The sequence below is a fragment of the Garra rufa genome, chromosome 14 (assembly GCF_049309525.1).
Source record: "Garra rufa chromosome 14, GarRuf1.0, whole genome shotgun sequence".
Taxonomy (NCBI): domain Eukaryota; kingdom Metazoa; phylum Chordata; class Actinopteri; order Cypriniformes; family Cyprinidae; genus Garra; species Garra rufa.
The window spans coordinates 11,922,309-11,948,075 of NC_133374.1; the positions used below are offsets into that span (position 1 = coordinate 11,922,309).

General features: G+C 34.7%; 1 protein-coding gene across 1 annotated transcript in view; it reads left to right on the forward strand.

The window, feature by feature from the left end:
* gabbr1a (gamma-aminobutyric acid (GABA) B receptor, 1a) overlaps positions 1 to 25,767 on the forward strand; it is a 70,707-nt gene that overhangs the window by 26,336 nt on the left and 18,604 nt on the right. Inside the window, exons 3-12 of the mRNA XM_073817570.1 lie at positions 1,357 to 1,527; positions 4,900 to 5,001; positions 6,454 to 6,519; positions 7,245 to 7,436; positions 7,527 to 7,772; positions 10,129 to 10,192; positions 11,320 to 11,397; positions 23,364 to 23,514; positions 24,761 to 24,893; positions 25,048 to 25,164. Coding sequence (XP_073673671.1) covers positions 1,357 to 1,527; positions 4,900 to 5,001; positions 6,454 to 6,519; positions 7,245 to 7,436; positions 7,527 to 7,772; positions 10,129 to 10,192; positions 11,320 to 11,397; positions 23,364 to 23,514; positions 24,761 to 24,893; positions 25,048 to 25,164 — 1,320 coding nt within the window. The remainder of the gene's footprint in view (positions 1 to 1,356; positions 1,528 to 4,899; positions 5,002 to 6,453; positions 6,520 to 7,244; positions 7,437 to 7,526; positions 7,773 to 10,128; positions 10,193 to 11,319; positions 11,398 to 23,363; positions 23,515 to 24,760; positions 24,894 to 25,047; positions 25,165 to 25,767) is intronic.

The following is a 25,767-nucleotide window of genomic DNA, read 5'->3' on the forward strand; positions in this document are numbered from 1 at the left end:
AGATAAAGATGTCAACCCACATTTGTGAAGAAAAAAGTCAGAATTGTGAGGAAAAAGTGACAAAAACAAAAAACCTTGCGAGCTGTAAACTCACAGTTGTGTGAAACAGTCTAAATTGCCACATAAAAACTCAAAATTGCAAGAGAAAAGTCAAAATTGTGAGAAATGGGCTTCAAAATCTCAACAGCCATTCACTGCCATTATAAAGCTCGGAGAATTGAGAGAAAAAAGCCTGAATTGCAAGATATAAAATAAGGATTTGAAAAAAAGGGTAAATTGTGAGATATAAACTAAGGATTTGGGGGAAAAAGTCTGAATTGTGAGATATAAACTCAGAATTTAGAGAAAAAAGTCTAAACTGAGCGATATAAACTCAGAATTCAGAGAAAAAGTCTGACTTGAGACATAAACTCAAGATTTGGAAAAAAAAAAGTCAGAATCATGAGATACAAACAAAAAAAATTTGAGGAAAAAAGTCTTAATTGAGAGATACGTAAACTCAGGATTTGAAAAAAAAAAAGTCAGAATCGTGAGATAAAAAATCAGAATTCAGAGAAAGAAGTCTGAAAGAACTGAATTTAGGGGATAAAAGAGATATGAACTCACAACTCTGAAAAGTCTTGAATTGCAAAATGTAAGCTCATAGAAACTAAGTCTGAATTGTCACATACAAGATAAAGATGTCAACCCACATTTGTGAAGAAAAAAGTCAGAATTGTGAGGAAAAAGTGACAAAAACAAAAAACCTTGCGAGCTGTAAACTCACAGTTGCGTGAGACAGTCTAAATTGCCACATAAAAACTCAAGAAATTAAATTAAGAATTACAAGAAAAAAGTCAGAATTATGAGAATTGGGCTTCAAAATCTCAACAGCCATTCACTGCCATTATAAAGCTTGAAGGAGCCAGGATATATTTTAATATAACTCTGATTGTATTCGTCTGAAACAAGTAAGCCATACACACGGATGGTTAGAGAGAGTAAATAATGGGGTAATTTCTCGTCATTTTTGGATGAACTGTTCCTTTAAACACATTTCTTTTCAGACAGGAATGTTTTTTCATTAGGCAACCTGGTTCACTGCTTGAAATACAAAGATTTATTTCTGAAGACACGTCAACATCGGATGTAGAAACAGATTGGCTTATTTATTCAGGTTTCTGGCTTCACTGGGTTGACATTTACCCTTCTTCCAGTGTGTGCAGAAATCTGACTCATATTTTTGCTCTGCTTTTGCTTTCGTTCTTTTCAGCGGTATCAAATAAGTTCAACCAAATAGCTGAGTAAATCTTTCCAGTGTGCTCTCTCTATCCTTCCACCTTTTTAACTACTGTCTCCCTCTCTCTCTCTCTGTAGTTTTCATATGGCTCCAGTTCTCCAGCTTTATCCAACCGCCAGCGCTTTCCCACTTTCTTCCGTACGCACCCGTCAGCAACTCTGCATAATCCCACACGCGTGCAGCTCTTCCAGAAGTGGGAATGGACAAAGATTGCCACCATCCAACAGACCACTGAAGTCTTTACCTCAGTCAGTCCTACATCCAAAACACTCTCTTATTTAAGTTCTCAGTTTATATAGTTTTTTTTTTACTTACTCCCACATTTCATCCAAGACGTCCATGTTTTTCTTTTTTCAATGGAAAAACATTAAAGTTTTTGAGGAAAACTTTAAAGGATTTTTCCCATATAGTGGACTTTAATGGGAATCAGGTTGAAGGTCCAAATTGCAGTTTCAATACAGCTTTAAAGGACTCTACACTCTTAAAAATAAAGGTGCTTTAAAAGGTTCTTCACAGCGATGCCATAGAAGAACCATTTTTGGTTCCACAAAGAACCGTTCAATTAAAGGTTCTTTAAAGGAACCATCTCTTTCTTACCTTTTTATAATCTGAAGAACCTTCTTTTGCCACAAAGTACCTTTTGTGAAACAGAAAGGTTTTTAAAAGGTTCTTTATAGAACCATTTAGACAAAAAGGTTCTTCTATGGCATCGTGAAGCACCTTTATTTTTAAGAGTGTACACGATCCCAGCTGAGGAATAAGGGTCTTAAACAGCAAAACGATTGGTCATTTTCTAAAAAGATTACAAATTTATATATTTTTTAATCATAAATGTCCACAATGCAGTCACGTTGGAAAGGAGTATTTTCAAAGCGAACATGCAAAGAAAGTCAAACGTCCTTTACAAAAAAATAAAACAATGGTGTTGGATGATATTGAAGTTGGAGGAGAAAATAAGAAAATAAGAGTTATTCACACTACCCTATCTTTTTGTTTCGGAATACACAGATGAAGAACTAACCACGAGTGACCAAGATAAGCATTTGTGGTTAAAAAGTATATAAATTTCTATTTTATTTTTTAGAAAATGACATTATTTCATTAGATAAGATCCTTATTTCTTGGCTAGGATCATATAGAGCCCTTTGAAGCTGCAATTTGAACTTTGTGATTGCCATTGAAATCCTCTATGTTGAGAAAAATCCTGGAATGTTTTCCTCAAAAACCTTAATTTATTTTCGACTGAAGAAAGAAAGACATGAACATCTTGGATGACATGAGGGTGAGTAAATGACCAGGAAATTTGAATTCAGGAGTGAAGGGCATAAGAATGCTAAATGTCACTAAGAGGATAGAAATGGAAAATGCTCACAAAACCTAAATTATGACTGTGTTTGCACAAAAATGATGAATGCTGTAAGTGGACCTCAGGGGGAAATGAAATGTAAAAAAAAAATTGGTATGACCCCTTTAAAAGGAAGTAATTTTGCAGAAAAGTGGTTTCCTGTGCATCTTAAACCTTTACTCTAAGGTTAATGCCTCGGAGTGAATGGCAAAGACCGTGGTTGATTATTCTCTCCTTAAGTGATGAAAGACTTTTAAAGTCATTTTTCTTCATGTTGGCTGCTAGGAATATTGACCAAGTCATAAATCTCTCATGCATCGATTCAATATTGAGCTAGTGTAATTTCACTAGGCTAATGATCCCCCTCCATCTCTTCACCAGCTCATCTCTTTTTCTCATTTACTTTCATCCCAGAACTTCCCTCCTGTTCACATCCTTTTTCTCTCTCCATATTCCTCCATTCATTGATGACAGATGTCTCATTGGCACCTTTTCAAAAATGCAGTGCCTCGTTGCCTACATAGGTGACTGCCTTCTGTGGAACCTAATGAGTGATTTGGAACTTTGTACTTTATGATTCAATTATATAATAATAAATTATTAGTATTTTTAATATTTATATGTATATACACTGTGGCGCAAAAGTTTGGGATCAGTAAGACTTGTAATGATTTTTAAATACGTCTCTTATGCGCATGAAGGCTACATTTATTTGATCAAAAATATAAAAAAATGTAATATTGCAAAATGTTATTACAATATAGAATTTTTTTTAATATACTTTAAAATGTAATTTATTCCTGTGATGCAAAGCTGAATTTTCATCAGCTGTTACTCCAGTCTTAAGTGTCACATGATCTTTCAGAAATCATTCTAATATGTGACCCTGGACCACAAAACCAGTCTTAAGTCGCTGGGGTATATTTGTAGCAATAGCCAAAAATACATTGTATGGGTCAAATTTATTGATTTTTCTTTCATGCCAAAAATCATTAGGAAATTAAGTAAAGATCATGTTCCATGAAGATTTTTGTAAAATTCCTACTGTAAATATATGAAAATGTAATTTTTGATTAGTAATATGCATTGTTAAGAACTTAATTTGGACAACTTTAAAGGTGATTTTCTCAGTATTTTGATTTTTTTGCGCCCTCAGATTCCAGATTTCCAAATAGATGGATCTCGGCCAAATATTGTCCTATCCTAACAAACCATATATCAATAGAAAGCTTATTTATTGAGCTTTCATATGATGTATACATCTTAGTTTTGTAAAATTTAACCTTATGACTGGTTTTGTGGTCCAGGGTCACATATGCTGATTTTTTTTGTTAGAATTATCAATGTTGGAAATATTTTTTGGAACCTGTGATTCTTTTTTTTTCTTCTGATTTTTTTGATGAATAACAAGTTAAAAAGAAACAGCATTTATACAAAATATAAATCTTTTCTGAAAATGTGAATCTATGCTATCACTTTTTATTAATTTAACACATCCTTGGTGAATAAAAGTATTAATTTCTTTAAAAAAAATAGAAAAAAAAATTGTCTGACCCCCTAACTTTTGAACAGTAGTGCATATTGTTAGAAAACCTTCCTATTTTAAATAAATACTTTTATTTATTTATTTATTTATTTTTATCAAAGAATCCTGGAAAAAGTATCACAGTTTCCAAAAAAATATTAAGCAGCACAACTGTTTTCAACACTGATAATAAATCAGAATATTAGAAGGATTTCTGAAGAATCATGTGACTGAAGACTAGAGTAATGAAGCTGAAAATTTAGCTTTGTATCACAGGAATAAATTACATTTTAAAATATATTTACATAGAAAACAGGTATTTTAAATTTAAAAATAATATTTCACAATATTACATTTTTTCTGTGTTTTTTTAACAAATATATGCAGCCTTGATGAGCATAAGAAATGTCTTTAAAAACCATTAAAATCTTACCCAAACTTTTGAGCGGCAGTGTATATATCACCTTAAAATGGTCACTAGGTTTTGAAACAGGCTTTAAATCTCCATCCTTTTTTCTATCCACCTTTCTTTCTGAACTGTTTCTTTTTTCTATTTCCTTTACTTTGTCATTTTTTTCACCTTGGTCTGTGCTTTGACCATTCATCTCATGGCCTCCTTTTGTTCTTCTCTTTCATTCGCTCCTTGATCTTTTCATGTGCGCTCTTCCTGTCTGTCCTCGGCTCTCCACAAGCATCACTCCTGTCCTGTCACTCCTGCCGTCTCACCGCGCTCTCTTTTTCTCTCCCCAGACTTTGGATGATCTGGAGGAGCGTGTGAAGGAGGCCGGCATCGAGATAAGCGTTAGACAGAGCTTCCTCACAGATCCCGCAGTGGCTGTCAAAAACCTGAAGGTGCTTTGATGAAAAATTCACCAGCCGCTCACTTCCTCTCCTCAGCCCGTGTCGGGTAGCTAGCTGGCAGGCTGAGCGCATGAAAATCTTATGTGAAATAAATCAACACTCTGAAGGATCGGTCCCCTCTGTCAAATCAAGTGACGGTTCGGATACTGTCTCGGTCGCTACTGACAGTTATTATTGAATAGTTAGACAGCATTTTTTGGGGGGAAAATTATATTGCATGAGGATCTCATGAGACTGTCTTTTTAAATGCTTGGCTTAAAATATTTCGGCATATGCCTAGCTTTATATAATTCAGCCAATATATAAAATCTTAAATGTTTTTAAAGGAACAATACTTTCTCCTTTCCCACCTTAAAAGGAAAGTTTTAAAAATGAAAGTTCAGTCATTAATTACTCACCCTTATGTCGTTTCAAAAACCATTTTCGTTTTTCTTTGTACACAAAAAGTATCCTCATAGCTACATAAAATTATGGCTGAACCACTGATGTTTTATGGGCCTAGAACTGTCTATGCAGGGTCAGAAAGCTCTCGGATTTCATCAGAAATATCTTGTTTTTGTCTAATTTGTGTTAATTGCTCACAAGGTGAGCAATTAATATGACAGAATTTTCATTTTTGGGTGAACTGTCCCTTTAATATGCAGAGACAACTTTTAGAACTGTTAAAAATTTAGGAAAGCTTCTTGAAAACCGTTGTTATTTTTGCAGTTCCATTTGGTTATGCTAATAGGGCAGAAATTATACACTTCACCTTTAAAGCATGTCACAAACCGAGTTAATTAAAGCAGTAAGTCACAAGAAGTGTTCTTATCCATTGCTAAATCACTTTAACCCACATACTCAAGTGGCTTATTGCTTTTATATGTTCTATAGAGAATGATATTTATAATAAATAATTATCAGAATAAAAAATGATCCTAGCAAGAAATGTAGTTCATTATCTGTAGGCTGTTTGTGGCTACCAAGCAGCATAGCAGCTTTAACTGTGGCTGATCAAATCAGAATTTATATGATTAAAGTGTAATTATAATAAATACTATTAATTTAAATAATAATAAAAAGTAAAATGTGTTAATTAATAATTTAATTATTAATGTAATATTGTTACATTTTATTTAATATAAAACGTTACATATTTAATCTTATCAAAAGCATAGAATTAATTTTATTTGGAGCTTCAAAATATGGTTTATAGTTAGTATTAGTATAAATTAAAAAGAAATGACTGAATATCATATAAGCAATGCATGCATAAAGCTTTGCCTCCATCCCATGTGTTCCAAGAGAACAAAATCATCACTTTCAGGGAAAATAAAATGTCTTTTAAGCCGTTTCTGCCCAGTGTCTATGGACAGTCCTAAAAATTGCATAAAATATGTGGAACTAGGCTAATGACATCTTTCTGTGATGTTTCTTGTTTTCTTTTCTCTAATATGTCTCCAGCGTCAAGATGCTAGAATCATAGTCGGCCTCTTTTACGAGACTGAAGCCAGGAAGGTGTTTTGCGAGGCAAGTGGCAATTACAATTCTTTATATCTACACCTGTCATTTTATTTGAAGGAGAAATATTATGCCTTCTTACATTTACAATATGTAACTAAGTCTCAGGTGACCCCAGAATGTGTCTGTGAAGTTTAAGCACAAAATACCCCACAGATCATTTATTATATCAATATGAAAGTGCCTATTTTAAGTAAAAGCAGAAACTGTTTTCGTGCATGCCTCTTTAAATGCAAATGAGCTGCTGCTCCCCGCCCCCTTTTCTAGAATAGGGCTGTCTACCGCATTGAACTCATGCATTTTAAAGCCATATCAGTTTAAACTTCTGATGTACGAAGTTTAACCTAATATGTGAGTATTAAATAAAGTTCTCTTTCATCTCTTATTGCGCTTAAACTGTCAAATACACAGAAGTTTATGTTAAAAACACACATTGAGTTACAAAAACAGTTGGTTATGTCTGAGAAAGTAAACAGCTGGGAAAGCGATCGCATGTTTATATAAAATCAGTGTGGCAGCAGCATAAAATACAGTAAATAAATAAATTATATCGCACTCAAGTATAGAAAAAGTCCGATTTTAATGATGCGTCTCCTTTAAGTCAGTTCAACACAATTCATGTTGACGCTTCTACTCAGCTTGAGTTAACTCACTGTGGCTTAACTGAGATTAAAATATTGAATAAGATTATTGCTTAAGCACAACCTTTCCAAACATGGTGCCATCTTTGGCAGGTCTTCAAAGAGAAACTCTATGGTAAGAAGTACGTATGGTTCCTCATCGGTTGGTACGCAGACAACTGGTTTAAGATCAAAGATCCAGCCATCAACTGCACAGTGGAGAACATGACAGAAGCTGTGGAAGGGCACATCACCACTGAAATCGTCATGCTGAACCCGGAGACTGTCCGCGGTGCATCTAACCTGGTGAGGTCTTATGACTAATTCAGACAAAGCCATTGACAATAGATGATCCTTATATAAAAATGTCATGATGGGATCATTAATCCTCCACAGACCTCCCAAGAGTTCCTGGCCCAGCTGATGTCACGTCTCGGGGGGAAGAATCCGGAAGAAACAGGTGGATTTCAGGAAGCTCCGTTGGCGTATGATGCTGTGTGGGCTCTTGCGCTCGCTCTCAATAAAACAGTGGCCCCTCTGAGGGCCAAAGGATGGGCGTTGGAGGACTTCAACTACAACAACAAGGAAATCACTGCTGAGATTTACCGAGCCCTCAACACCAGCTCGTTTGAAGGAGTGTCTGTGAGTTTTTGAAAAACAAAGCAGAAATAGCTGTCAAATAACAATGAGATAAAATACTCCAGACGATCATATCCCACACCTGTCGGAGAGCCTTTTAAATCTTCAACTCGCAGAGACACTCATCAGTCTCAGATGATTACAATTTTATGATAACAATGAATTTGAGTTCAAACTCATTATAGGATGATTCAGCCTTTATTTTCTACAGATTTTTACCATTTGTAACTTGTTTTTCATGATGAGTCACAAATGAATTTCATACAGTTGAGGTCAAAAGTTTACATACACCTTGCAGAATCTGCTAAATGTTAATCATTTTAGTAAAATAAGAAGGATTGTACAAAATACATTCAGTGCTGATCTGAATAAGATATTTCACATAAAAGACGTTTACATATAGTCCGCAAGAGTGTTCATGGGTGTTTATAGTTGCTCATAGAGTCCTTTGTTTGTCCTGAACACTTAAATTGCCTCAGAATTCTGAAGAATCCTTCAGGTCCCACAAATTCTTTGGTTTTTCAGTATTTTTGTGTATTTGAACCCTTTCCAACAATGACTGTGTGATTTTGAGATCCATCTTTTCACACTGAGGACAACTGAGAGACTCATATGCAACTATTACAGAAGGTTCAAACGCTTACTGATGCTTCAGAAGGAAAAACCATGCATTAAGAGCCAGGGGTGTAAACTTTTGAACAGAATGAAAATGTGTGAACGCATTACAAGTAACACAAGTTACATAATAATATTACTTTTTCCTAGTAACTAGTAAAGTAAAGCATTACTTTTTAATTGACAAGAAAACATCTGAGTTACTTTTTCAAATAAGTAATGCCAGTTACTTCCCCCCCCCCCCATTTCTTGATTAAAAGCTCTCCTGTCCCCATGTTGAGAGAAATTGTAAGTAAGATGTTACTTTAGTTCTAGAATAAATGTGAACATGCATTAATTTATCTCACTCACTAAAAAAAACAGATACAGTATTCCTCAAAATGAATAGAAACAGTGAAATTCAACGCAAACCTGCAATAATTAAATGTTAAATAATATATGTTTTTAATCGCGTTTTATTAACCGTTTTATTAACCAATGTCTTTGCTGCCGACCTTTGATGATCCAATTCATCCATAGTAATAAGCAAAAATTACTCAAGATAATCTAACATTTGTTTTTCTTTTTTTTATTGCTGAAGTTGACATTTTTTCTTCTGCGGTCTACTGTGAATTTACTTTTTTTCTAAGTCTTAGGCCTTTGGTGTAAAAAGGCTTTTACATTTGCCAAAAATATAACTTTATTAAAAACAAACAAGCAAGCCGTGCCCAGATGTAAAAAGTAATGCAAAAGTAACGAAACTTAATGCATTGTGAAAAGATGGATCTTAAAATCATACAGTCATTGTTGCAAAGGGTTCAAACACACAAAAATGCTGGAAAACCAAAGAATTTGTGGGACCTGAAGGATTTTTCTGGAGGACAGCAGGCAGTTTAACTGTTCAGGACAAACAAGGGACTCATGAACAACTATCACTAAAAAAAACATCCTGGGAACAGCACAGTATTAAGAATCAAGCATATGTAAACTTTTGAACAGGGTCACTTTTATAAATTCTTGTGGACTATATGTAAACATCTTTTATGAGAAATATCTTAATCAGGTTAGTACTAAATAAAAAAATTACATTTAAAATAGCATTTTGTATGATCCTTCTTATTTTGGTCGAATAATTAAAGGTCCCATATTCCCATTTCTGGAGGTTTATTTTAGTTGTTGATGTCCTTAAGAATATATATTTGCGGTATAAGTGCCAAAATCCATCTCAATATATTTTTACAGTTCCTTTTTTAGGAGCTCTGTTAAAAACAGGTCGATTTTGGCCCATCTAATTAATATTCATGAGCCTCTCTTCTGATTGGCCTGTTGTTTTCTGAGTGACGCACAGCCAGGCCAACCACAGGTAACTATGGTCATGTATGCTTTAGCCGAGCCCAGAGCCATAGAGGGAGCCTGGCCTGCTGATACTCAACAGGATATTTCAGAATGATCATTAATGTTTTTTCTTTTTCAAACACCGAATGCAGTAAGCTACATAACTGTTGCTTTAGTAAAGCCCCTTTCACAATGAGTGCTGATTCTGGAAAATTACGGGAAGAGCGCTGTGTGAACAAAAGCCAGAACCATAAAGGCAGTGTTGAAAAAAACAAAAAAGTCAGGAAATTTCGATTTTGACAATATGGGACCTTTAACATTTTGCAGATTCTGTCAGGTGTATGTAAACTTTTTACCTCAACAGTAAATAATGATTTTGTATTGATGTAACATCTTTAACTATTTATATTTATGCATTTGTGTCTCGTAGGGTCATGTCGTGTTTGATGCTCAGGGTTCACGTATGGCCTGGACTCTCATTGAGCAACTGCAAGGTACAAACTAAACTGCAAAACTAAGTAATGCACTTGATTTACTATTTTGGTGGTATTTTATAATTGTCTTGTTTGTTGAATGTTCACTTATGATGACAGAATAACCAGTAAACATATGCTTTTCAATATTTTATGTACAAATATGAGTTTTTATATAAGGAATTTATAAAAAAAAATATATACTTAAAATATATTTAAATCAAGTTAGATCAAAAGGAATCTATAAGTACCTAAATTTGTAATGTAATGGATTACATTACTAACTACAGTTTTTGTCATGTGATTTGGAATCAGTACTGATGTATACATAAAGTAAATCATAAAATAAAAGGCCAACTTAATATGCTCTTAAATGGCCAATTTTTGTGGTGGAAATTATGACGTATGAATGTCCACTTCTGGACATTGTTAGAAGATAAATTAAACTAGTGAGAGTGTGAAAAGTGACTTAATTTTAGAAACAAAATTTCTGAAAGAAACTTTCTAAAAGTCCATATGGCCTAAACTGCCTGTAGTTAAAGAAAAGCCCATTTATCTTACTTCCTTATTCACTGTGTCTGCAGTCGTATTTTAGTATTAAAGATTTCTGAATGACCCATATTTCCTTTTTAGTTTCAATGAATGGTCTGGACTTGTGAGAGAGTCTAAGCTTTGTGTTGTGGAAGTTTGTCTACACAGCGCTTAAAAGTCTTTGATTTCAAAAGAGCAAAGTTTTTCCGCAATATGTTCCCTTTCAGATTAACTTTGATCAATGCAGTTGGGCTTTTTTTTTTTTTTTTTAAATCTTCGACCCATTGATGCAGCTCTAAGTCGACTACTTTTTCTGATTTGTTGAGTCAGGCCTCTTTGAAGCTTTTATTGCAGTGTTTGGTTTTCGTAGCGTGACCTTTAGTTGACACACTGTTAATTAGACGCTATATTTATACAGGAAAACTTTTAATACAAGTCGTTAAAATAACATTACATTCTTTATTTTGTCTATAGTATGTCCATTAATTCATGGACAGATAATGGACTTCTTGTTTTGGGTCGGGCTGAAGAAATTGTCATGAGAAAGTGATTTCACATACACTTTTCTTTCAGAGTTTTCTTGTCTTTCATTTCACTTCTTACCTTTTTTCCCTCAGCTGGGAGCTACAAGAAGATTGGATACTATGACAGCACAAAAAGCAACCTGTCCTTGTTCGGAAACGACAAATGGATCGGTAAGAGAACCCAGCCTTTTTTCTCCACGTCGAGACAGCTCTGTCCGTTTCACTCCCGTCACCTTTCACAGCCGCACTTGGCCCGTCGAGATTGAGGCTTACCAGTATTGATTTCTGTTAGTTCAACAAAGCCCTGTCGCGCTCTTTAATACATCGCTAACAATTAGCTGTCCTTTCTGCTAGAGGAGGCCATACAGGCCCAGGGGAGCGGAGAAGTGGAGCCGCGGTCCGTTCACGGCTCGCTCTGACCTTTGTGCAGCTCTGTGAATTTTCTTGATTGGCAAACTGGTATTGATGAAAGAGATGTAGGGCACACAGCGAATCAAATGAAAATGTGTGATGATGCTCGCCGATAAATGGGAAAGTACAGCGTGCAGGAAAGAGTGTGAAATTGAAAAAGTAATTTAATCTTTCTGCGGAAAGGTAAACCAAGGTTTTGTTCAGACAGGCATCAAAAATCCAATTTTTTGACATCTTCAGCTCCAATCTATTAAGTAGTTTGCAGACTGGAGCAAAGGGTCAAGGTTTGACTTGTTAGCATGGTTCAGTTTGGCCCTGCTTGTGGCTTTAAAAAGCATCTTTTTTCATTAACAGTCATTCAAAATGTCTGCATTCTGTCAAAAAAGTGTGTATATATATCAAACCATAAATTATTCAGACACCACATAAAAGAAACAAGAACTCTGAGTTATTGTCATATTTTTGTACAATTTTCTAAACTATAGTAAATAAACTTTGATAATGTGAGACATGTTGAACGTGTCTGAATAAATTGTGGTGTTTATGTGATTAGGGCTGGGCAATTTGGCTTAGAATCAAAATCTCAATTAATTGAACATTTTAACCCGATTACGATTAATGAACGATTATTTTATTTATTAATAAAATTATATTATATTTATATAATAATTATTTTTTTGCCCTCATAGTTCACTGACAAGTTTTGTACAGTAAATATGTCCACATATTACAAGCGAGAGACTTTTGGATGAAGGGTGCATTACTTGATTTTAAAATAATTGAAGGAAACACACTATCTACGATCTATGATTATTAATTGAACATCAGTGTTGAACAACTGAAATTAAAGCAAGCATTGCTTAAAACGAAAAGTCACATTTTTCTTAAATTAGTGAAAATAAATAACTTGCACTATTGGAAACAAAATAAATAATTTTCAATGTTTTTCATATTAAAAGTAGAAAATAAGCAGTATCTCCTCTAAATAAAATTACCCTTATATATCCTGTAAATACTTTTTACTGTATAAATACTGTTTAAGCTCTCCATCGACATGTCGGCGGAATAACGTAACGGAGCGCTTGTGTTTTTCAAAGGGAAAGTAATTGAAATAATCTTCCTGGAAAAATTTTAACGATTATAGGTTCTGAATGTCGATTTCGATTATTTTTCGATTAATCGCCCAGCCCTATATGTGATTATTACTTTACGATTATAATAAGATTTTTTTGTTTTCGAATGAAGTCTCAAGACATTTTAGGAATCCAAACATTTATTTGATTTTTTTTTTTTTTTTTGGCAATGTAAATTACGTGTATTTGCAGTAATTTTTGATCTGTGTAATGCATCCTTGCTGAATAAAAATAATGATTGATACATTTTTGTTATTGTTAACTGAAATAAAATATTTAAAAACATACTTTTTTAATCATTTAAATTAGTTTTTATTTTTGTTTAATTTTAGTTAACGTTTTAGTAATTTTTTTTATTTTTTTATTGAATTTTAGTTTTAGTTATTTAAGTACATAAAGTTAATCTAAATAAAAATGAAAATGTTGCTTTGGCAACCAGCAGATTGTTATTTATATATATATATATCTCTCACAATTCTGACTTTTTTCTCGCAATTGTGAGAAAAAGTCAAAATTGTGAGATAAAAAGTCAGAATTGCGATTTTTTTCAATCTTGCAATTTTGAGAAATAAAGACGCAATTGCGTGTTATAAACTCGCAATTGCAAGAAAAAAATCAGAATTGTGTGATATAAACTTTCAGTGAACATATCAGTTTTTTTTCTTCTCAGAACTGGACTTTAAAACTCGCAATTGCGAGTTTATATCACAATTCTAAGAAAAAGCTCACAGTTGTGAGAAAAAAAGTCAGAATTGTACAGATTACAATCAAATTTTTGGAAATATGTTTCAGTCTGAATGATTAGATTAGTTTTTTTTTTCATTGTTCGAGATCCAGTGGCTTTAGCCAGTCATTTTAGGAATCTTTAAAGAGTAGAACATTCAAAACAACAGTTATTTGAATTTTTTGTGACAGTGTTAACGTATTTACAGTCACTTTTGATCAGTTTAATGCATCCTTTCTAAATAAAAATAATAATTGATAAATTTTAGTGGATGTTAACTGAAATGACGTATACTTTTTTTCACTACTATAAACTAAACTATATAGACAATTAAAAAAGCAATAACTAATAAAACATGACAAAAACACAACAAAATTACTAAAATTAAAATGTAACTATTTCAAAATATATTTAAAAGTTCATTGCCAGTCTCTAAAAATTGACTTGTGTTTTTCTCTTTCTGCTGTTTTTAATGTTTTTAATGCACAGATTGCACAGAAGCTGTAAAAAATAAATTAATAAAATACATACGTAAATACTTTTTTTTTACTAACCCAATGCAAACCATATCTAAATGTGGGCTGAAGCGAGATTACAATCTTATTTTTGGAAATATATTTCAATCTGAATGATCACATTGGATGAAGAAGTACTTTTGCCCTCATTTAGGATGCTGTGTCACTGTGCCGTCAAGTGCAGTGTCTGTGAATGAATTCACTTATTTACGCTCACATCGATTGCATTTAGAGTGTACTGAATGAGCAAACGGGTGAGTGATTTCACACTCAGCATATGCATGAATGTGTAAACAGCACAGAAATGCCTCTGACGCTTATATTGTGTCACACGCCTCATGAAATCATTTCCAGTTTTCCACTGGCCTTTTTGGCCAGCCAGTTGTAAAAATGCAGCGTTAATAAAGCAAAAGAAACACTACTTTTGAAAGCGTCCTGTCAGGTGTAATGTCACCCTTAGAATAGCTTTGATAAAACATTCCCAGTTGTTCCTTTTTCTGCATGGATGCCGGAATACTATTCTAGTGAATCATTAACAAAAGCACCAATCGGTGCCTTCCCTATTACCCCACAAATTGGTTTTCTGCCAAGAGATGGGAATTGAATTGCCACCACCAAAATCCTGTATTTTCTCACCCCAGAGATACAGAGGCGATTATTTGCTGGATTTGCCCGGTCCTCTTCTGCGAGTCGTTCTTGATTTAGACTCTAATCAATCCTTCATGCTGTGATCCCATTGAGTGGATTCCACCAGCGTGACGGTAACAAAGCAGCGCTGCCCTACATTAGACGAGTAATGACCTCACACTTCACTAGCGCTTGTTTTTTGAATGGCTACAAGGTGAAGATCAATGCTGCAGGCAGAAGTTTGGGAAAAAGTGAAAGATTATTATAGACGTCAATGTCAGCTTAGTGCCTGAACAGTGCAATTTACTCTATTTGACGGTGATTACAGAGTGTATGAAATGCATTCAGATTTGCATGTTTTTGAAGGTTTTGATTATTATTTAAAAAAAGGCTCACAATGTTGGATCCTATAAAGCCAGAGAATGTGTTTAGGAGTTTTGTGGCTTTTAGTTCAGTGTCTAGTCTATACTCATAAAAGTTCACAAGATTAGCTTTACTGTAATTTGTAATACTGAATATGTATATATATATATACATATGAAAACATGATCTGTGGGTTTTTTTAGTAAACAAATCCACGTCTGTGACAAGTATTTACCAAGCTCTAATGACTGATGAACAGCTGAACATTAGATCCTAAATAAAATATAAATATGGTCACAGATCAGCGATCTCCACGTAAAACTGATCGTACAGACCGAACCGTAAGTCGTAGAGACTTGAAACTTGGAGGGATGGTAGTACTCACACCATCTACAACGTGACCAAGGCTCACCCCAATCGGCCTGATGGGGGCGCTACAGCGATCAAATGTACGAAATCGTTCATAACTCCTAAATCGTCAGTCGCTGGCTCAAGTGTCTTATGTCATTGGACAAAAGATTTGAGCGCGAGCCTGGCGAACATTTTGGGTATTTTGGATTTTTTGCAAAACCTACTTTTGCGAACTAGTCCCGATCAGAACCAAACCAGTGCAGAAAGATTCTCTGGAGTGCGAATATCAATAATTATCAAAAAAAGTCTAACTTTTGACTCACCGTTGCAAAGGGATTCCAAAATGTTCGAAAGGGACAGGGCCACTTTTAGTAAAATAACTTCTGAATGGAATGACATATCTTAGCCAAACTCAGAAGAGTTATGTAAAAGTTTAATCTGAGGTTACAGGACAAAAATCATGGAGCTTGGCCACTTGGTGGCGCTATAAAAGGGAAAAACATTAAAATAGCTATACGCTATTCATTTGTCCTATAAGCATGAAAATCGCTGCGCACGGTCATAGTCCAATGTGCCACAAGTGTCTGAAGACATTTGCAAATCTCAAAAAAACATGGACCGCCATTGGCCAATAAAGTTTGAACACCTATTAGACATGGTTAAAAGAAGCTGATTGCCGAAACTCGGTGGGCCTGTTTGACTCACGGCCCCAAAGGTCTGTGAGAAATTTAAAAGAAATTGGTGATATTGCATTTTTCAAGGGCGTAAGCAATTGTGCATTGCACAGTTTTTTGCACATACACACGATATTTGTATCATATGACAGCACTCCTCATTCCGGACAACTTTGCCTTTAGAACCACTTCTGCCAATCAAATTGTTTGTTAAATGATTGAGAAGATGTAAAAACCTACTTTTGCAAATTAGTCTTAGGTTTTTCACTCAATCTGGAAAAAAACACTGCAGTAAAATTCTCTGGACCCTCTAGGTCAATAATTATCAAAAAAAATGAAATTTACCCTTTGGAAAGCTCTGTGTACCCAAAATCCTATAAAGCCTAAAGGAAAACTCAAAACATCACGAAATCTGGTGAGCATATGCGACAGGTGATTTTAAACAAGCATGCAACGTTTTAAAGAGATTTGACCACAGCTGATGCTATAACAATCATAAACATTTCAAAACACAATATTTCTATGGTAAATTACCTGTATTTGTGAAAAAAGTCTTGCTACATAATGTATTTTTTCATATGTGCTTAAATGCCTTAAAGCATTTGAACCTCGGTAATTGTTGCTTGCAGCTATATTGTGTAAATTGTTACTGCCTCAAATTGTTACTTTTTATGTAAAATGCTTAAAAACACTAAACTGATGATGAAAAATACAATATGTATTTTTATTTTGGTAATGTAAGTAATGTTGATTTAACCATTAAAATGTAACTGGGGCATGAATTTACATTTAATCAAAAAAAAAATTGCATTCTATTTGGGGTCAGTATTTTTAAGGAAATTAATACTTTTATTTAAGAAAGATGCATTAAATTGATCAAAAGTGACAGCAAAGACATTTAAATTGTCACAAAAAATTCTGTTTCAAATATATATTGTTATTTTAAACTTTCTATTCATCAAGAATCCTGAAAAAAATACCAGTTTCCACAAAAATATTAAGCTGTTTTCAATATTGATAATCACATGAAATGTTTCTTGAGCAGCATATCAGAATGATTTCTAAAATATCATGTGACACTGAAGACTGGGGGAATGATGCGGAATATTCAGCTTTGCATCACAGAAATAATAAAATGTTATCTAATGTTAACAAATTGGTTTTCTTTGTAAAGTGTAAATATTTCTTTGAAGAGTAGAAAGTTCAAAACAATTTTTTAAAAACATTTTGTGATGTATTTACAGTCACTTTTGATCAGTTTAATGCATCTTTGCTGACTAAAAGTAATAATTGATACATTTTTGTTGATGTTAAAAATATTTTTTGAATTTTCATTTAGATTAACTTTATGTAAAACTAAAATGAAATAAAAATAATAAAAACTATATAGACATATTTTTTAAAAAGCAATGGCTAATAAAAAATGACAGAAACACAGCAAATGTACACTTTAACTAAAATTAAAATGTAACAAAAATAAAAACGAATTCAAAATATATATTAAAACAAACATTCAAAGTATTTACCATTCTCAAAATTTAAATTTGTTTCTTTTAAACTGTAACAATATTATATAATTTTTACTGATTTTTTTATTAACATTTTTAAAATACCTAATGTTAACAAATTGATTCTCCTTGTAAAGTGTAGATATTTAGCACATTTAACATTTCTTATTAAGGCAATTACCAGAAATATTGATCTCAAACGAGTTTGATATCACAGAAATGCATATTCAAAATGCTTCCTTCATTTAATAACACCTGAACCCTGATTAAAAATAGCAATTAGTGATCTCACTCCGCCACTTTCTCTGCAATAACTTCCTGTCACCAAAAGGGACTGCAAAAGGGCATGATTCCAAAAACCTCCAAAAAGCCATTCGACTTCATATGAAGTAATTTTCTTCCCTCATTTGCAAATGCACATCCTTTTAGCCAATCACGGCTATTTTCAGAAAAACTGAATTCTGAGTTATGACCTATTTAGTCATGTCTTCCTCTTTCCTCCGCAGAGAAAAGCGGAGCATTGAGCTGGTGACATTGCTTGCCGTTTCTTGCCCTTGATAATGGCAGAAGCAGCAGATGTTCTTTCCAAATAGCGCAGAACCTCCTCCGGGATCCATTGGGTGAGATTCTCGCGCTTTTATGCAGTTTCTAATTTTTATTCAAATAAAAACGGCCTTCAAAACATAAAACACAGGTCAGAACTCGAGACTCAGTTTCTCACGTCTTTCTGAACCATATGGCCGTGCCCTTGCTTTTCCGCAATCTCTCGGTAGCTCCTGACAACCACTTTAGCATGACTTTCTCTTCCAAATTGCTGTGGAAACTGTTGTTAAGCCAGGTCTCCATAGCAACACCCTGTCCTGATTCTTAGATCAAGGACGACGGAAGGTTTACGGTGCGAATGCATCAACTGACAGGACAGAGCTTTCTCACACTCACACTCACACTCACACACACACACACACACACACACACATGTTTGTTTTTGTGAATTGTGGGGACATTCCATAGACGTAATGGTTTTTATACTGTACAAACGATATTTGCTATCACCCTACACCTTCCCTACACCTAAACCTAGCCCTCACAGGAGACTGTGCATATCTTTACATTCTCAAAAAAACGTATTCTGTATGATTTATAAGCCTTTTGAAAAGTGGGGACATGGGCAATGTCCTCATAAGTCACCCTCTCCTTGTAATACCTATGTCATACCCATGTTATTACACACATTTGTGTCCTGATATGTCACAAAAACAAACACACACACACACACACACACACACACACACACACACACACACACACACACACACACACACACACGCATATTGGGTTTACATGTTTTATGGGGACATTCCATAGGCGTAATGGTTTTTATACTGTACAAACCGTATTTTCTATGGCCCTACACCTACCCTACACCTAAACCTAGCCCTCACAGGAGATTGTGCACACTTTTACTTCCTCAAAAAAACTCATTGTGCATGATTTATAAGCCTGTTTCCTCATGGGGACCTGAGAAATGTCCCCACAAGGTCAAAATCTACTGGTATTACTATCCTTGTGGGGACATTTGGTCCCCACAACGTGATGAATACCAGGTACACACACACACACACACACACACACACACACGCACGCACGCACGCACGCACGCACGCACGCACGCACGCACACACACACACACACACATGTTGGGTTTACATGTTTTATGGGGACATTCCATAGGCGTAATGGTTTTTATACTGTACAAACCGTACTTTCTATCGCCCTACACCTACCCTTCACCTAAACCTAGCCCTCACAGGAGATTGTGCACACTTTTACTTCATCAAAAAAACTCATTGTGCATGATTTATAAGCCTGTTTCCTCATGGGGACCTGAGAAATGTCCCCACAAGGTCAAAATCTACTGGTATTCCTATCCTTGTGGGGACATTTGGTCCCCACAACGTGATGAATACCAGGTACACACACACACACACACACACACACTTATCTCTCACAGCATTGCTGCCACATTGCAGTAGCAAATGTCAGGTGTCACACTTGACCCGTCAGTGTGCTGACATTTGGAAAAGTATCAACAAACATTGTGTCACTTTTGACGAAGCCGAGGGCCAGCTGTCTTTCACGGACACTTGTCCCTCACGGTCAGCTTTCCATTCCCCGGTAATGACACGGTTGCTTCTGACAGAGAAGTACTCTTATTTAAACTATCGCTCAGTGTTAGATTTCTGTCAGTGTGTTTGTCTATTTCAAATAGCTTTATACGCACAAGAGAGCCATCATCACTGTAATTACTGTTCCCACAGGAATCTTGTTTTTGGTTATAATTATAGTGACAGATTGAACAGCGAGAGGCGTACATTCTTAATTTTTGTCACAGTTCCAGTAAGAGTGATAACATTAGTGTGAGGAGTGAGAGCATAACGCTTTTACTATGAGTTTACAAGGGCGCAGTGAACTCTTTACTGTCTTTAGATTGACACAGTGAGCTAATTTGATCCGTAGATGATCTGTGAAATTTTAAGTAGGTAATTTACCTTTAGTTTAATTTACCTTGGAGCAAATGTAGGCGCTCTTATTGATGTTCAGGGCTGTTATTTGAACTTTTGGGGAAAAATGGGTCGATGGACTTATGTTACACTACACTCTTGAAAATAACGGTGCTTCACAATGCCATAGAAGAACCTTTTTTGTCTAAATGGTTTCATAAGGAACCTTTAACAATTGAAGAACCGTTTTTGTTTCTCAAAAGGTTCTTTCTGACGAAAGAAGTTCTTCAGATTATAAAACGGTAAGAAAGAGATGGTTCCTTAAAGAACCTTTGACTGAATGGTTCTTTTGGAACCAAAAATGGTTCTTCTAAGGCATCGCTGTGAAGAACGTTTTGAAGCACCTTTATATTTAAGAGTGTACCATTAAAAAGTTTGGGGTCAGTATGATTTTTATTAATATTTTTATTCAGTAGGGAAGATATTTATTATGTACAAAATATTAATTCAAATAAATTCAGTTTTTTTTTTTAAGTTAATATTCATTGAGGAATCTTGTACAGTATTATGGATAAAAAAATGTTATGCAGCACAATATTGATTATAAAACAAATCTGCATATTACAATGATTTCTGAAGGATCATGTGACACTGAAGACTGGAGTAATGATGCTGAAAATTCAGCTTTGCGTAACAGGAGTAAATTACATTCTATAATATATTTATGCAGAAAACAGTTGTTTTAAATTGTAATAATATTTCACAATATTTCTGTTTTACTGTACTTTTGACTAATAAAAACAGCTTTGATGAGCATAAAAGACTTTATGACAAAAAAACTTGTGAACAGTAGCTGCGTTTCTATTACCCTTTAAATTGCACAAATTGAAATTACGAATTGAAAATATGCCTGATGGAAACTCTTACGATTTTACGCTTGCATGAAGTGGTTTTCAGGCAATTCGAAAAAGGGATATTACGCAAAACAGCAATGGAAAGAGTTATATCACATTTAGAGGTCACATTCGATTAAATATAGCCAAAATCCCACAAAAATCCGTTGCCATGACTTATCGCCACAGGAAAAAATTACGTTTCAGTCGCATAACATTGGTTAATGGAAACAGCGTCATTTCGGAATACATTTTAATTGACATTTATAAAATAGCGCCAAAGTTTTGTTCAAATCTGTAATGGAAACACACCTAGTGATGTACATTGAAATAACAAAACATGTCATTTGTCCAATACAAGTTTGGATAAAACATGACTGATTGTAATAGACATATTTTATTCAACTAATGTATGGCTTAAATTAGTAGTTCACTTCTAGAACAAAAAATTACAGATAAAGTATTCACCCCATTGTCATCCAAGATTTTCATGTCTTTTTTTTCTTCAGTCATAAAGAAATAGATTTTTGAAGAAAAACATTTGAGGATTTCTCTCCATATAATGGACTTCTATAGTGCCCGCGAATTTGAACTTCCAAAATGCAGTTTAAACGCAGCTTCAAAGGGCTCTAAACAATCCCAGCCGAGGAATAAGGGTCATATCTAGTGAAACGATCGCCGTTTTCTTAAAAAAAATAACATTCTATATACTTTTTAACCTCAAATGCTCGTCTTGTCTAGCTCTGTGTGCACTTTGTGTATTCCGGTTCAATACATTTAGGGTTTGTCGAAAAACTCCCGTCTCATTTACTCTTCCAACTTCAAAATCGCCCTACATCGCTGCAGAAGTACCGACCCAGTGTTTACAAAGAGAACTTACGGAGAAGGTCAAACAAAAACAATGGTAAAACAGCGATGTAGGGTGATTTTGAAGTTGGAGGAGAAAATGAAAATGAGATAGGAGTTTTTGACATACCCTAACTGTCTTGAACGGGACTGCACAGAGTATGTATGCGCATGGCAGAACTAGACAAAATGAGCATTTAATGTTAAAAAGTATATACATTTTTTTTTCTTTTTTTAGAAAATCACCAATCGTTTCACTACAGACTGGGATCATTTAGAGCCCTTTCAAGCTGCATTTAAACTGCATTTTGGAAGTTCAAATTCGGGGGCACCACAGAAGTCCACTATATGGAGATAATTCCTAAAATGTTTTCCTCATCTTGGTGATGACAACTCAACGGGGTGAGTGCATTATCTGTAAATTTTTGCCCTGGAAGTGAACTACTTCTTTAAATTATGCCATACTACAGCAAATCAATCACACTGTTTTCAGATAACTTAATTAAAAATAGTTAGGGCTGGATTTAGACACAAATTTCATTTGATTCTGATTCACAAGCTTGCATTTTTAATTTCGATTTCTGATTCAGTTCCATCCGATATCTATTATTTTTTATTTATACGAGTACAGTACATGGCAAATATTCTTGAGAAAAAAAATCTCAACAGCAATCAGTCACTCCACATTAAACAGCGCCAAAACGGCATTCATTGTTTGAATGGACAGAATTTTAAGTCCAAGATCCAAGAAAAGCAAGAAAAGGTCTTGTCAGTATATTTATGAGTTGACATTAGTCTTCCTGCTCTCTGCCACTTTGATCTTCTATGATTTAAACCAAATGTCTTATTTACAAGCCATCTACAATGTGTTCATACCAAATGCCATCATTAAAAATCCCCTCAGATATATACATTTGTTTTTATTTTGCAACATTTTGTTGTTGTAAGAGTTTCAAACGAAAATCTGAAACTGGCACTCTGATCTCACACCAGCTCAGAAAAATAACAACCTTCCGTGACACACTTTTTACACATTCCTTGTCCTTCGTATGTTTGCTTATTCTATTTTTTTGTGTATTTGTTTATTCTTTGAGCTAGAAATAAAAGTGTAGTACTCTCAGCTCCATTTAACGCATTTTAAATCTGTTTCACAGAATACTGCAGATCTGTCCTCCAAAACAAGTGGCGAAAGTGTGAAAAGTGTGAAAGAAGTCCGAATCTGTCTGGTCCTGCTAATGTGTGAACATCGTGAGCTTCCTTTTCCCCTGAAATTTTCCAGACACTTTACGTGTCAAACCGGCCCAGTGGCCTTTTTTCACAGAAAATTGTCTGTCAAAAAAAAATCCATTAATATTCCCTCCAAGTCGTGTGTTTCTGAAGTGTGACAGCGCAGACGTAGCTAATGACTTTCTGAACTAAGCTGGAATATTTTGCCTTTGCTCTTCCAACTGTCAATGAAAGTCAATCTCTGATTTTATTTAATTTTTTTTCAGCATCTAGTGTCACGACGTTGTGATCTTTACGCTCTTATCTGCAGTTCCATTCTCCTTCGGTTTGTCTGATATTTCCTGACTCGTTTCTCTTTTGACAGGCCGCGGTCCTCCAGCAGACCAGACCAAGGTGACTGTGGAGTTTCGCTACCTTTCCCAGAAGCTCTTTGTATCAGTGTCTGTCTTCGCTGGGCTGGGAATCCTTCTGGGCATAGTCTGCCTCTCCTTCAACATATACAACAGTAGCATCAGGTCAGTAAGAAATGCTAAGAGGTCTGGAATACTGTACAAATCTTACAATTAAAAGTCATTTTATGTTTAATTTGTGTTTTGTCTATTAGAATTATTTTATGGGACTGCACTTCCAATAAGCATCTACAATTTTTATTGTTTTATATCTTACATTTTTGTTTTAGTTTTCAGTGTAATTTTTTTCAATTATTTCTGTTAAGCTATTGTTCTTTCAGTTTGTTTTAAGCAAAAATCTAAAGTTGTATTGAAGTTTATGGTTAAAATATATAAAAAAAAAAGTTTGTCAGTGGTGTCGACACATTCAAAAAAATACTTTATTCAAGAAATGTTGGCTGAGAATAAGTCATTAATTTATTATCTTACATTTTTTTCTCCAAATAATTTAGTCTTATTTTAAAAGTAAAAAACAACAACAATGATAATTGTTTGCAAAGTTGCATCACTGTGGCTGGTTCATAGAAATGTGGCACACAAACCTTTATGACTAAAATAAAATGATTGTGGAAAACTAAGGAGGAACTAGGGAGGAAACTGAACTGGAGAAGAAGATAAAAGAAAATTAAATTTTTCATAATTTAAGACTCCTTTGTATGTTCCCTTGCCTAAAATACTGTAGAATCTTACAATCAAAAGTCATTTTATGTTTATAGCAGTTCTGTCCATTTGAATTATTTTATGGGACTGAACCTCCAATAAGCATTTTTATCTTGAGGTTTTGATTCATTTTATTATTTTTATTATTATTATATCTGTTAACCCATTGTTCTTTCAGTTTGTTTTAAGCAAAAATCAGTCAAAGTTGTATTGAAGTTTATGGTTCAAATATGAAAAAAACAAACTGTTTGTCAGTGGTGTTGACACATTTAAAAAAAATACTTTATTCAAGAAATGTTGCCTGAGAAAAAGTCAATAATTTATTATCTTACACATTTTTTTCTGAAAGATATTTGACTGAAAAAAGTATTTGTTTGCAAAGCTGCTACATAGAAATGTGGCACACAAACCTTTATGAATGAAATAAAATTATTGTGGAAAAAGGTTTTAATAAAAGCCAGTTGAACTGGGGAGAAAACTGAACCTGAGAAGATGAAGATGAAGGAAAATTTCATTTTTCACAATTTTATGACTCCTTTGAATGTTCCCTTGGCCGTTATAAAACAACATTTCAACCCAGCATAAAATGTGTTGGATTTCTCATTTTGAAACAGTGTAATATATCTGTAGACTTTTTTAACCCTTCTGACAGATACATTCAGAACTCTCAGCCCTATCTGAACAACATGACGGCGGTGGGTTGTGTGCTGGCATTAGCAGCTGTCTTTCCTTTGGGCATCGATGGCCTCCACGTCCATAAATCAAAGTTCCCTGTGGTGTGCCAGGTAGTGTCGTAAATGTTATACTCACTTTTTTATTGCCAGTTCCTCTCATTCAGCCTTGACCTTTGAGCATGGTGAAGATTTGTTGTAAAAATCGAATGGCTGCTTTGGGGCTGAGCTCCCAAACGAACTCTGTCTCTCTCTTATTCTCTGGTAGTTTCGTCTGTGGCTGCTAGGACTGGGCTTCAGTTTAGCCTATGGCAGCATGTTCACCAAGATCTGGTGGGTTCACACTGTCTTCACCAAGAAAGAGGAGAAAAAAGAGAAGAGGAAGGTAAATAAGAATAGAATGGGTAAAAAAATGTATGTTGCATGTAAAGGGGTAAATGATGTTGCAAATCAGTATGAATTTCCATCCTCACACAGTATAGTATTTTAATTATAGAAAATTATTATGTATACGAGTGTGTGTGTGTGTGTGTGTGTGTGTGTTGTGTGTGTGTACCTGGTATTCATCACGTTGTGGGGACCAAATGTCCCCACAAGGATAGGAATACCAGTCGATTTTGACCTTGTGGGGACATTTCTCAGGTCCCCATGAGGAAACAGGCTTATAAATCATGCACAATGAGTTTTTTTGAGGAAGTAAAATTATGCACAATCTCCTGTGAGGGCTAGGTTTAGGTGTAGGGCCATAGAAAGTACGGTTTTTACAGTATAAAAACCATTACGCCTATGGAATGTCCCCATAAAACATGTAAACCCAACATGTGTGTGTGTGTGTGTGTGTGTGTGTGTGTGTGTGTGTGTGTGTGTGTGTGTGTGTGCGTATACTGTATATACATACACACACCCACCTACCCACATAGAATAAATGTAAAAAAAAAATGTAACACCACTATATTCACACAAACACACATATATTTACGTGTGTTTG